This window comes from Eretmochelys imbricata, chromosome 1, assembly GCF_965152235.1.
Source record: "Eretmochelys imbricata isolate rEreImb1 chromosome 1, rEreImb1.hap1, whole genome shotgun sequence".
In the NCBI taxonomy this organism is placed as follows: domain Eukaryota; kingdom Metazoa; phylum Chordata; order Testudines; family Cheloniidae; genus Eretmochelys; species Eretmochelys imbricata.
The window spans coordinates 260,504,222-260,518,808 of NC_135572.1; the positions used below are offsets into that span (position 1 = coordinate 260,504,222).

Here is a 14,587-nt window from a genome sequence, read left to right on the forward strand (position 1 = left end):
GACACTCCATCAAAGAAAGTGGGTAAAATGTCAATAAAACCAAAAAAGGCTTACATAATCTATGACTAATTCTTCTTCTTCATCCTCTCCCCTCAGTTTCCTCACAGCCATCTGAATAAAGTCTGCAAACTTAGTGGCCATATACACATCTTCATTTTGCAGCTGAAGTCCACCATATTTTTGTTTGATCTCTTCAATCATTCTGAAAATTGCAGAGAAATAGTAGGTTGATCTTTACACTGAAGTATTGTTGAGACAGTCAATTATTTGGAGTAGGGTTTTGGTTGGTTGTGTACAATGTGTTGGCTTTTTTGTGTGCATGCTATTACTCTGTAGCTGTACTGTATTACTGCTAGCCATTGGGCTATATGGGGTCCTCAGTTATACACAGCAATTGGGGAGGTGTTATTAGGGGCAGAATTTGGCCCAATGGCTTTGAAATACTCTGAGGTAACATTTTAGGAATAAATGGCAAATGCTGAACATTGTGTCCCATGTAACAGGGTGCGCTCCGTTCCTGCCTTCTAGCTTCACAGAAACTGCTCAGACTTCACCAGTTAGTTATCCACACAGTGCAGTTTAGTTCAGATTCCTGCGCCAACCCCCTTACAGTTCTGTGCAACAATGCTATTTGCAGTGTCCCTTGTATCATCAGCCCTGTCCCCGGGGGTCTGAGAGGAGAAGTGGTCTCCCTTCCTTGAGAGCTCTCAAAGTTTGGACTTGGACTCAGCCCTGCTCCTCTCCCCTTGCACTTCCTTCCTGTGCCTTTTTAATCACTCCTCAGATGATGGGCTAATTAATCCATTAGCTCACCCAGTCTGATTAGCAGATTCCATTCCATTCCCCATTTAGACCTCTCTGGGGAAACAAATTAGTGCCAGAGAGATCAGCTGACTGGCTAGCTCCCAGCACTGTTACCTCATGCAGGTATTGTTCACTCTATTTAGTACAGCTCAGGAGTTGTGAATCATGTCATATTTGGTGGATTATTAATAGCAATGATTTTGGTAAAACTCTCAAGGGCTTCTCATGTGATGGCTGTGGACATTTGGGGTAAAGAAAGGAGCGATGCTCACTGATGTGACCTGGCACAGCATGGTGACCTCACTGCATTTGGGAATAGCGGATTCAACCCTCCTTGCGCATATCCCCACTGATCTGAATGGAAGTTCGGCACACAGCTGCAGAATTGGGCCCACGGATTTGGACTAGCTGTGTCAGAGCTCTACAAATATCTGCCATGGTACTCCCTTAGTTTTGGGGCTAATCCTGCCCTTGTTATTCAGGCAAAACTCCAATTGAGGACAATGTCATGAGAGTCGGGAGTATTGCTTGAGTAAGCAGGGCAAGGGCCCAATCTTGCACTGACTTTGGTCAGTGAAGGATCTGATGTGGCACTGGGATCACCTTATTAGGTTTCTGGAAGTAGGAAAAGGAAGTGGTTAGTGTGGTGAAAAAATGCATTTAAAATCATTTTCTCTTTACTGTTTTGTGACTTCTGATTGGGGAAGAGTGGGGAAAGGGAAAAATCACAGATATCGTGAGAACCATAACAAGGTCACAACTATCATTTATCGCTTCGAAACATGGCTATTTAAAATATAAAAAAGTTACCTGACAACATGCATCGAGGATGCTCCAGATTTGAAGAAGTCTGTAGAATCCTCAATTACAGCAACATTGCTCAAAATTCCCTTCCAAATGGACTAAAAAGTATAGAAAATAAATGAGGCATTAATACAAACAAACCCCTCTAATGGCATAAAACATCAGTTCACTGACACTAACCTAGGTCTGTGTGTATATTTTTAAACATAACAGCTTCTTTAAAATCAATTACTTCTAGGGATAATGAAAGAGGAAGCCAGAAAAGCAAATGAGCATTTTTGCTGTAACCACCATGCTAATGATTTGCATGTATACAGTTTGCATTTTTTTTTAGTGTGACAGGTGAAATTACTGTTGACCCTTTGGCCTGAGCAGTTAGCCAGCATGCGGGGCTTTGCAGGTTTGTTTTGATTTGGGGAACTGATGTTATTAGTTGTCTGAGTACAAGCTATTTCTTTGTTGCAATCAGGGGCAGCAGAATGAGGTTGCGGGCCATGGAAACATTGTGGGTGCTGATATATGTTTCCTCTCCCACAATATCTCATGAAGATGAGAGTGGAACCTGGTTATGCTTCCACCCCTGCATGCATGCATTGGGGACAGAGGTGAGAGCGGAAGCCTGAGGAGGGGCTGGAGATCAGGCTGGCTGTTAGGAGGCAAGTAGGAACAGACAGCTCTCCTCTCCCCACCTTCCAGCTACCACAGGTCCCAGCAGAGACATCCAGTCCAGGGAGGAACATATGCCCCAGCTGCCAGGTTGTGGGAGAGTACACAGGCACCTGGGTTGGGGGCAGGAGAGCACTGGCACATAGGGCATCAGCTGCTGAAGAACTGCTGGGACGCCCATTCCCAGCCAGCATCCGGCTTCCACAGGGAAGAGAGCTGCGGGCTGGGCAGCTCCCACCAGCTTCCGATCTGCTGGCTCCTCGCAGGTGGTGACCGTTTTCAAACTGTGGGGCACATCTCCTTAGGGCAGCGGGCCACTCAGTTTGAAAACCTCTGTGCTAAATAGAAGGCAGAAATGACTCCATGTCCTCCCACATGTGTTGCCTCTAGTTTGGGGGGGCAATGCCCCCCATGCCCTCCCCAATCGCCACCCGTTTACAGAGCACGTACACAGTCCTGGTTCCCCGAACACGGTAGGAACAAATAGCAGCAGGCAGTTTCTTTGCTCACATTTTCCAAGCCTGCCTCTGCAGAAAGTCCTGTGCCCCAAGGAGCTCTGTCCCTCTGCTCCCTCTCAGGGCCATGCTTCATTCTCTTGCTTCCTGGTGACCTTCTCACCACACAGCTTGCCAAGCAATCCCTTTTAGGCTGTGCATTTGCCATCACTCCCAGGGAACTGCTCAGATTTTGCTATGTGGCCAGCTATCTTGGGCGGTAGTCTCCCATTATTTCCAGCAATTGTTACATAAAATGGGTTTAACTGCTCCTTCCCCCTAGCCTGAAAGAAGGGTGGTTAGCACACCCATTGGCTTCAACCAGATCTGCAATTGTCTAAAGCTCAAAGACCCACTTGACAGCCATTAGCACCTTCCAGCATAACGTTCCATTATTAGTAGTAGTACTATAACAATATTCCTGTTGTGCATGAAAATTATTTTCCCTAATATTACGTTGTATAACAATGCAGCAAAATACAGTGCAATACCAACAGTTTTCTTGCCTATCTTTCCTATAACCTTAATCTTCCAAATAACACCACCACTTTAGATGTATAGGATCTGATCCCCTGAGGTGTGAAGAGGGCGGGCTGAGGAGGACCGGAGGATTTGGTAGTTGGGTATGTAGAACAGGGACTTTTGGCACTGGGGAAGGGCTGCGAGGTAGTGCTATAGAATAAATACTCTAGATGGATATTTCTGTTAAAATGGCGGTGTAATTGCTGCGAATGTGCACATTTAAATTGTTAAAAATCAGTTTCAAGTTGTCTCCACTGAGTCAAATAGGGCAATTCACACCTCTAAGAAATATTGTTTCTTAGGCTATGTCTACACTATGCAGCCATGTACAGGTCAGACTTCTTTATCAGGTAAAGACTGACTACAGGGCTTTCATCTCAGAGAGAGACACAAGAGATGTGTCTTCCGTAAGATCCTTTAATGTTCTGCCACGTATGGCTGAGGTTAAATATGGGATGTCACACATGGTGCACTATATACACTGAACAGTATAATACAGTGTAGCATTCCGTTACAGGAACCCTTGAGTATGAACCCACAGCATCCCCACCGGGGAGTCCAGCACAGCACTTTCATGCGTAATGATCTTCACAGCCCCAGAGTCTGAAATGCGGGGCAGTGTAGACAAGCCCGCAGATTCTGTTTTAGAAATAGGATCAAATCTTGCTGCTGAATGTTTCCATGAAAAAAATGATGCCAGCTTCTCCAGTTTGTTTGGTGTCTGAAGGCCCCATTGTTGAGGGAGAGGTCATGCTGGTTCTCTGACTCTGCTTTGAAGTGTATCTGCCACTCATAGGATATAATCCAAAACCATTCTCTTCTCGACCTGGTCTTTAGAATCAATCACTTATATCTAAAGAAAAAGCTTCTAGGACCATATATACATTTGTAAACGCCTACCCTGATCTCCAAACACATCTGAACTAATTTCAATAGCTTAACATTCATTCTTGTACTTTTGTATATATTTTGTTAAGAAATAACTTGCACCTTTAAATAAAAGTTATATCATGTCTGTACCTAGACATCTTTAATGCTTTTCTGTAAACTAATATCCTGCTGAACTAGTTTACAGAATTACCTTGATATCTTCCGCCATCTTTTTCTCCTCTTCTGTAAGTTCTATGACAGACATGTCATCAGATGAAAAGTATTTAGATGCAGGGATCATTTTTCCATCTTCAAATTGTAGATTTCTCACCAACAACTGAAAAAGAGGGGATATGATTTAAGTTGATGGAAAAGCTGTAAAACGTCCTAAGGAGAAATTAATGTGTTAATTCAAATAATAATGAAATGAGTAAGTGTCTGGTAGGAAATCTCAAATCTGTGATAAAGATATCTTTAAATATTTTCTTCACCACAAACTATAGTAAATACAGGTACAATTTAACAGATCAAAGAAATTAACATATGATGGGGGGTAAGGAAATGCCTGTAAGGATCATTGGGACATGAACACAGACCTGCAAGGTTACTGGACAACCACCATCCCCATGCTGCCACCTGGTGGCATCTGGAACCTAGTTACTCCGTGCAAACAATCTGCTGAGGTTCGCGGGAAGTTCTACCCAGAGTGATCTGACTGACACTGGTTTTAGCAATCCCTGATTGGCACCTAGTCCCTGTATAAGTCCATGGGGCGTACCAGCAAGTGCCCAGGCAACAATGAGAATCCTTAGCTACTTATCATGACTACCCTGCTTCTCTGTTAGTGAGCTCCTGGTTCTGATCTCAGCTCTGACTTCAATTCTGACTCCCAATCGACCCCTGGAACTCTGACACGGACCCAGTATCGGCCAGATTCCTGACTCTGTCTCTGACCCTCAGCTTTGCTCATAACTCTGACTTAACCATTAGCTTGATTCTTAACCCTGATCCTGGCTCTGAACCCTGCTTTCAGTTCTGGGATCCCAAGCTCCCACCACTAGTCCTGCCTACCTTCACCCAGGATCCTGACAATACCTAAGATAAAGAACAGAATAGCATTTAGCACTCTTCATGAAATAACAGAAGATTGACATGTTCATGGCTGATTACCTGGCTGCTATCACTAGCATTGCAAAGATTACATTTGGATTTGAATGGCATGAAATTTCCATACAGTTTACATTTTCTCCTAATGTTGGTCAGTGCATACAGTTTTTCACCTCCCTTACCCATGTCCCCCCGCGCCCCTGCTACACTATTTATCTTGTTGAACACTTACCATCTTTCCATCATTACCAAAAAGAACTAGGCCATTTTTGGTTATAAGCCCAGATTTTGTGGTGCCTTTTATTGCCAACGGTTGTCCAGGAGGCACTGGTCCATCAAGTAATGATGATCCATAGAAAGTAACCATCTACAAAACAAAATGAATGACAGATGCATAGGCTCTAAATCTCTCTCAACATGCTGAAAATGCAATGACACTGTTTTCCGGCTGTTAATGGGGGACAGGCCTTTTGTTCCCTTTACTTGTAAACTGCAAAAATTGTGTGACTATATTATCTGTGGGGCTTCACAACCCACCATATGCAACTCTTTGTCCAAATGCAAGCCCAGGAAAATCCTGTGAGTGACAGCTACGTAACACCAGGCCAGGCCCTTGTTTCTTGTCTTCTTACACCGCAAGTTTTGGGAGGCAAACACAGTATCCATCTCAGTGTTTACATAGTGCTTACCACAGTGCGGCGCAGATCCTGATTAGGGCCTGTGAGCAATATGGTAATATAAATATTAAATAATAATTATAATGACTAAATTGAGTATGCTTGGAAAATCTCCTAACGTTATTTACTAGGACTCAACTGTGAGCTCTGCTGTGGACCTGTCCAGGGGCCAAAGAGGGCACAAGGAGCCCCCCTTACTCCCCTAGACAGGTTACCTACATCACCAGAACCTGTAGGGGAGGGATAGTAGCTGCCAGCAAGCTGCTACTCCACCGCCAACCTTGACTCATCCTGGTCGATACGAAGTGGGTGGGCCAGAGTTTTGGCTCTGGTCCCAGTGTACCAGTGAGCACAAGGAAGCTAGTGCAGAAAGGGAAGCAATCTGAGCTAGCAAATGGACTGGTGCAGAGGACTTCCCCAATCCTGAGCAAGGAGGAACCAGGACCAGGCTGTGACTATCAAAGTCACAATCTGATTCCTGCCCTGCTCCTAGGGTAGTGCAGCTATCTGCTGCCTCTTACTCGGGCTGGACTGTAGGATTAGAATCCAGCCCATAGGGAGAGCCAACCAAAGGCTGGTTTGGTAGCTAAGCAGCTATCATGCAGCCATTAAAGTAACTTTGATCTGGTCTCGATATACTTACTCCTGCCTCCGTGCTGGGAGCTGGACTAAAGGACCTCTTGAAGTCCTTATGTTTCTATGATTCTATGACTTTGAAACATTTTAAACAAGGAACATTTGGATCAAGGACATATTGCCTTTTATCAAATTGAAAAGAACAGCTTTGTGATAAACGGTGATTTACTTTTCTTTCTGGTAAATGGTTCCAGCATTCAAGGCCAAAAATCCTTTAACAATAATTCATTTTGTATTTCAATGGCTCGCAATATTATATTCTGGTGTTACCTTGAGACATTAGTATCTCATTACATAAAGTAAAACTATTTCCCCTTGTTTATTCCCCACCCCACCCCACACTTTTCCTCAGACGTTCTTGTCAACTGCTGGAAATGGCCCACCTTGATTATGACTACACAAGATCCCCCCCTACAGGTAATAGCTCACCTTAAGTGATCACTCTGGTTACAGTGTGTACGGTAACACCCATTGTTTCATGTTCTCTATGTATATAAATCTCCCCACTGTACTTTCCACTAAATGCATCTGATGAAGTGAGCTGTAGCTCACAAAAGCTTATGCTCAAATAAATTTGTTAGTCTCTAAGGTGCCACAAGTATTCCTTTTCTCATTATGAACAGTAATGTCTAGCTATTTCCTACAGTATCTGGCACTATCTGGCTCTGCTCTCTCTGCTTATGGATTTGAACTAGAGCTCAGTCCCTTTCAGACACACGCTTTTATTTTTTCTTTGAACTAACTGACCCTATCAAATGGACTCACGTCTTGGACTTAGCTGTGATTTTTCTGGTGATTGATACTGTGACACTATGTCCCCCATATTCTTCATAGAGATATTGTTATGAGTATGGCATAATTATGATGTATTTTGTGCAAGATAAGGCATGTGAGACATCATTGGAAAGGTTATGATTTACTGAATACGATTATCCCATCCGTATGCATGTATCATTTCTGTACCTGAAGTTAGGAATATTGACTATATCAATTACAAGTGGGTTTTCACCTGGGGAATGCCCACTCGACAGAACGCAGTCAGTCTGGATGGGCCATTAGCGAAAACAAGAGGTCTTAGAAGATGTTTATCACCCACAGAGAGTCCTTCCTGAGGGTGTTACAACCAGCCTCTGAGTTATGGCTACAGAAGCATGTAACCAAGTCACCTGGTACTGGAATCCATCTTGGAATACCAATGTTTTTGCACTGACTGGCATCAGAACTACGGAAACAAAGGGTTCCTGCCATATGCAAAAGCTGTTTAAGGCAGGGGAATGACATCATCGTGGTTTGTTCTTCACTGTCTCCCTGCCCAAGATGACTGCTGTAAACACCTAAGACTGAACTGGGAAAGAAAGGACTGAACCCAGGCTAGAGGATGTCTGGCCTGTGAAAGGAATATCTGGAGTTTTAAGATGCAAGTAAGTCTCTGCAATCTGCCTAAAACAACATTTAGGGTGAAAATTTGCTGCTTATAACCAGTTTCTTTAGTATATTAAGCTTCGTTTGCGTGCTTGTTTTATTTACCAGGTAATCTGCTTTGATCTGATTGCTATCCCTTATCACTTAAAATCTATCTTTTGTACTTAATAAACTTGTTTTCGTTTTGTCTAAAACCTGGTGTGTGGAATTCATAACTGGGGGGGCTAAAAGCTGTTGCATCTCTCTCTCCACATTGAGGGAGGGGACGATTTTCATGAGCTTACGCTGTGCAGTTCTCTGTGCAGTGCAAGACGGTATAATTTTGGGTTTGCACTCCAGAGGAGGATGTGCACTTGAGTACTGGGCAGTTCCTTAGCTGATCTTAGCATGTGTGTGTAAAGCTGCAGCTGGTTGTGTCCCTACCTGTATGTGTGCTGGTTAAGTGCAGTCTGAAGCATGAGGAGAGCTTGGCTGGCTTTGCCTCAGCAATACAGTGTAAAGAGAGCCCAGGCTGTTGGGTCAGGTGGTCTCAGTGGTACCCCGGTTACAAGTGGCACCCTGGGGGCGGGGGGGGGGAGGGAAACCCATCACAGGTACATTTTATTAAGTGACTTGATCTATATTCTGATTGTTATCAATGAGAGTTACATGTGATCACCAAAAGGAGGCTGCATCTCATCTGTAACTTTTATTACAGAAGCAAATAACAAAGATGGTATGAAAAGTAAGGAAACACTTAAATTTCACGTATCATACCTGGCCATCAATCACTGTCCAAGCTCCAGGTACTTTATCATGCCCTCGGATCCAGTTATGCAAAGCTTCTGCAGGCTTGTCCCAAGAAATCTAGGAAATCAAGACATGATCTGATTCTTTCCTATCTGGCTATAAATAAAGATAACATTTCTTTCCAATAATAACAGCAACAAGTTGTTTCTCTCTTTCAGTTGTTTATTTAAGAATCTAGAAGGGGTCTTGGAAAGGAAAGGAAAGGAAAGGAAAGGAAAGGAAAGGAGACATTCTCCAGATGGCTAGTCATCAGAGTTGTAAATTGGGACACTATGAATCTTACTCAAAACTGCTTCTGCACAAGCTTTCCTTTTCAAAGTCTCTAATTCATATGATAAGTATGAGGATCACACATGGAGGATGCAAGGGTCCCACTTTATAAAGTTTTTATGACAGATTATATTCATGTTAAAGACACAAGCAGTATGTATGTGTTAGAGATGGGTACAAATCACATCAGTAAAAAGAGTCACATATAGTTATAAGCAACCTGTGGGACTCTATAACAATTGATTAACCATTTATTAAAACACTAATCATGTATTAACCCTTTATCATCTCTTTATTAAGCGAAACATTAATACAGCCTGGGATTCACACAAGGTATTCAAAGAATGAGCCAGTTTAATGCAAGGAACAAGCATGGATCAGGCTGCATTAAGGATCCTTTAGCACAGCCCATCTATGACCCTTGTAATCCTACACAATCCATGCATGATGTTAGCACTTCTGCTGCTATGGGATATGATATGGACTTAAAAAAATATTTATTACAGAACCAACCCCATGATATTCAGTGGTCTCTCTAGTTTAAACTCAGAGAACATTTTACAGCTATGTTATAAGCTGATGACAACACAGTTTTACAACAGAGAAAAGAAAACATTGCCTCATCCAGCTCTCCTTACTCAGGCAGAACTCGCAATGAACTGAGTCTGAGTGAGGAGAACAGGGTTGGGACCACAGACACAAATTTAACAAGTGTCATAACTCTACAATAATAAATAAAACTAAACGACTCTAAGGCTTCCTTAATAACTCATTTTAATTTTACATGCATCATTTAAGTTAAACAACAGTCCTGGTTTTTCCTTGACAGGTTTCAGAGTAGCAGCCATGTTAGTCTGTATCCGTAAAAAGAAAAGGAGTACTTGTGGCACCTTAGAGACTAATATATTTGTTAGTCTCTAAGGTACCACAAGAACTCCTTTTGTTTTTCCTTGCATCATCCTCAGCAGCACCCCTCCAGTGTGACTGGTCTAATATGAATCTTCCCCGGGGGGATTATCAGAACAGCTAGGACTCAGCCATCCTTCCTTACCCTGTTTTGCTGGTGTCCATGATGTCCAGCAGTGTATGGGGACAACCAGAATATGATCCAAGATATTTATCTTTCTAGATATGGGATCATTTTGGGAAATCCACCTGTAGATCTATGTGTCTCTTCAAAAATGTTAGTCAATAACTTTTTAGGCAGAAAAAGGCAGTAGGCAGCATTTTATATGAAGACTGTCTATAGAGGCTACAGATTGAAAGCTTTGCTATGCTGGTTTTTTTACACCTCCTGTTACCAATAGTTTGCACTGTTGTAGCAAAAATAATGGAGGAGTCACAGATAGCACTCTATATAATTTATGGTGGCTTTCCCAGCCTTGGATAAGGTCCCTGCTTAAATAGGTAGAAAAAGCAAGGAAGCTTATTATACAACTGGTCCGGAATGAACAAACCATATAAAATATGTTCCCATTATAGTCCTTATATAGATAATTTAAAAAAAAAACATATTTAAAACTCCATCTGTTTGACGGAGAATTAAATTTTCCCAGCATGAAATCTCTTTCTGGCAGAAAGTCCAGTGCTATTTGTTGGGGGGGGGGGAAGAAGGTCTAATCCAACTGCCTTTTTCCAGGCAGTCGGATATATTAAGAATACTAAGAAACAGCAACTGTGTAGATGATCCTAGATAGGACATTATGTTGCTAAATATAAAAAGCTGAAGCCAGGGCATAAGAGCTTTGCCTAGGGATCTATTACATCTCCGTGGAATTCATCCAGAAATTTGGGAGGAAAGGGATTCAATATCTTAAGATATTAATAATTTAAATATATCAAAAAGTATCATTCTACCCTGTGAATACAGAGGAGGAATCACTGAATAAGCCTCTCCCTTTTTATTAGTGAAAAGAATGGAGGGTGGGATTTTCAGATCCATCTAAGTGACTTAGGAACACAGGTCTCATTTACTTTCAATAAGATTTGTGCTCTTAAGTCCCTTAGGTGCCTTCAGATTCATAGAAGCCAGATCCAACAGTCCATGAAGTCAATGGAATCCTTTCCATCAGTCTCGGGAGGCTATGGATTAGGTCCTTGAGGAATAACACCATATTTTAAAATACCAACAGAACACTAGTCATTAGAAGTAGTTGTAATATTTATTTGTAAAATACAAGATCCATTTTAAATTATGTAACTTGAGTCTGAACGCTCTCCCTCTGAAGTCAATGGCAAACTCGAAATGATTGAAATGGGAGCAGGAGCAGGCCCTTACTGTGCAGAGTACTCTATCAAAGACTCAACAGAAGATTAAGTTTCATGAGTGATGGCCATGAGGAACCATATGGTCTCTTGGCACTTGCAGAACCAAATCCTGGGATAGGAAAGAACACAAACCAACCAAGCAGCTCTTGGGTTTGCACTGTTCTCAGAAAAGGGAATCACAGTCTACTATTGCTTTTTATTTATCTTCTCCTCCCATTAGTTCTGTTCTCTCTCCCTCTATTTCTCTGAAAATGCTTCTCTGCCAACTTTTCCTTTGCCCATGCTGCTCAATTCCCTCCTCCCCTCTCTTCTGCGAATTCCTTGGCATCTCTTGCCTCTTCTCTGGCTGCAGGTCCTGCTGATGGCACCTGTCCTTAAGGCCTGTTCCTGTTACCTCTTGGAATCCTTCTCCTATGCAGATAATCTTTCTCCTTCTTGGTTTCAGCTGCTTTTAAGGAACAGTCTTATTTATTTATTTGTTTATTTATTGCAAAGAAGAGGCTAGACATCCGTAAAAACAGCTGAAAGCAAAGAGAAGAAACCAATACTATGTGATCTCCTAGCTCTCTCTGTAGCACCAATAAGTATTTTGCAGATCATGAAAGGTTCATGGATCAGAGTTTGAGACTCCCTGATCCAGGTACTTTGTTAAAATGTAATCAAAAGTGAACATGGAAGTACAGAGCATATTTGTTTGAGAGTAATAATAATAAAAACAGAGGCAGAGAGGTTCCGTAACTCGCTCAAGGCCTGAGCGGAAATCAGAGCTGGGATTAGAATGCAGAAGACCCTTGCTCCTGCTTGTATATACACTCCATTAGATCTCATCTCTCTCTCTCAGGCAGGATGGGCATTTTACTACATGCATATCTCCTACGCACTGCTCCTGAGTTGTATGCTCCAGACTTCACATTTGACCTGGTTAACACATAATTAGTTCAGAGAGAGTATTTAGTACCACAACACACTGTCTTTAAAGACACTGTGTGTGGCACTAACTATACTCAGACAAGTTTGTGCAATTAGCCCCTTAATCTATTTTTACAGCAATAATTTCTACGACTAGAGCTTGTAGAGAACAAGTCAGAATGATAAAATATTTCTGCACTTTCTATTTGTGTCAGACTTGTTCTTGCTAATTAGGACATGGTCCTCCACACACTAAAGTCAAAGTGACAATTCTCATCGACTTCCACTGGAGTAGTACCAATACTCCAGAGATCTTTTGGCACATTGAACATAACGTGGAACCACATTGTTATTAGCAACACAGTGTTGTTAACACAACAGTACCTCTGCATTTTCTTTCTTCTGGATCCCTTCATATGTTGCCCCTTCTTCAGGCTGAGGCATCTGAGGAGCTTTACCATCAGCAATTAGCTGGACAGCTTCTACCTAAACAGGGAAAAAGCAGTTTTAATTGCTCCAATAGGCCAATTTTTCTCTTTGTTTACACATGCTCTGCCCTCAGTTATACTTATTAGAGTCAGTAGAAGTTTTTCCTATGTAGGGTACAGGACTTGGCTCCTTATTTATTTTTTAATCCAGGGTTGCTGAAGTGTAAGGGACTGATCCTGCAAAAACTTGTGCATTTGCTAACTTTATACACCGCAGGCCCATTCACATCAAGAGCATTACTCACTCACAGTGAATAAAGCTAAGCACTTGCATAATCCTTGCAGGATTGAGGCCGAGCTGAGGGCAGAATATGACCCTATATATTACATTCAGCCTTTCTGTTTTTAACAGTTTGCAAAAACAGCAATTACTTGGCAGATTCCTGTGTAAATCCCTGCCAATATTCACCAGGAAAGGAGGAGGGGATTTCTCAACTGTTCCATGCACATAGCATTTTTTAAAAACAAATTATGTTTTCTGTTCTGTTTTGTGTGTATGTGTGATGCACCAGCACACACACCAAAGTCCACACTTTTAGGTTTAAATTTGACTTCCTGATCCACAAGTAAAATAAGGTTCTGGCAATTTTGCTAAACAACAGAGCCCAGACCTGCAAGTCCTTAATCCCCTGCGTCATCTCACTGATTTCAATGGGATTACTCCTGTGAGTAAAGATCTACAGGCTGTGGTGCTCAGATAGTAGCAAGGTACAGAAGAGTTAATTTCCTCTGGGGACACTGTCAAACTACAATTGTCTTTGTGCCTTCTGTGACATCTGGAAACAGTCACCTTTTTTTAAATAACAGAACAAAGGAAGCTCTAACAGAAATGTTGTCTCAAATTTTCATTTTTTTAATTTGAAAGCTCCAAGTCTCTGTTTTCTATGATGCTATAAACTATTTGCTGCTGATTAGTCCAGTTTAAAACAGGGCAAATTCAATGCAGGTGTAACTCTATTGAAGTCAAAGGAGTTACATCAGAGATGAATTTGGCTCATTGACTTCAGAGGGAGCAGGATTTATCCCCTACTCAAAATATTTTGGGCCTCCAGTGGTGTGAATGAGCATAGCTCCATTGAAGTCAATGGAATTACTCCAGCTGAAGATCTGGCCCAGTATATTCCAATTTCTTTAGTATCTAATTATATTTCATTTATGTTCAAATTCCAAGAGGATTAACTATGCCAGATTTTTCCTTTTAAAATTTCTGTATTCAGCACAGGCAGACTTACCATAGCTTTTATGCCTTCTGGGAAAAGAAAATTATTATATAAGTCATCCACGGTATCGTTCCGTCCTACATCACATTCCCGTTGCAGAAGAATTGGTCCAGTATCCAGACCATCATCAGCCCAGAAAATAGTAAACCCTGCTTTTTTATCTCCTTGAATTAAAGTCCTGCCAATAGAATATTTTAGAATAAATATAGAGGGAATGACCTTAGTCACAAATATCAGTCCATTTGATAGTTCATATGCCTGATACAGGCACAATATGGAGATGCGTGTGTGTGGAGTCTAATCAGCTTTCTTAGTACAGTCACTTCATTGCTATTATTCAAGGAGCTACAGGCTTGACTCTGCTGATGTGTACACACAACGACATAAGCAAGGCTGTAGCCAATGTCTTATGTGTTGTGCTTTGCAGTCCAGTCATTTTTGTTTCATAGTTTATTGTGCTAAATTTTAAATTAATTATAAATGGTACAACAAATGGCACAGAAGTTCTGCAGTGGGATGTGATACCATTTGCAAGTTGGAACCATCAGTACTAACAAAACAAAATAGTACTAATGACTGTGGTTCTACACAGTCTTTTTCATGAACATCTCCAAGCCACTTACTTAAAATTAACTAAATAA

The 14,587-nt window shown here is 41.7% G+C and overlaps 1 protein-coding gene across 3 annotated transcripts in view; it reads right to left on the reverse strand.

Moving 5' to 3' along the window:
- The window catches only part of ALDH1L2 (aldehyde dehydrogenase 1 family member L2), a 52,076-nt gene that overhangs the window by 19,366 nt on the left and 18,123 nt on the right, over nucleotides 1-14,587 (reverse strand). For all 3 annotated transcript variants that reach the window (XR_013347341.1, XM_077828699.1, XM_077828707.1), the window contains exons 4-10: nucleotides 13,959-14,124; nucleotides 12,623-12,724; nucleotides 8,759-8,848; nucleotides 5,500-5,634; nucleotides 4,372-4,497; nucleotides 1,615-1,706; nucleotides 55-202 (exon numbers count right to left, since the gene is read on the reverse strand). Coding sequence is in view for 2 of the 3 variants with exons in the window: in XM_077828699.1 (XP_077684825.1) it covers nucleotides 55-202; nucleotides 1,615-1,706; nucleotides 4,372-4,497; nucleotides 5,500-5,634; nucleotides 8,759-8,848; nucleotides 12,623-12,724; nucleotides 13,959-14,124 (859 nt within the window). In the remaining variant the exon portion in view is untranslated. The remainder of the gene's footprint in view (nucleotides 1-54; nucleotides 203-1,614; nucleotides 1,707-4,371; nucleotides 4,498-5,499; nucleotides 5,635-8,758; nucleotides 8,849-12,622; nucleotides 12,725-13,958; nucleotides 14,125-14,587) is intronic.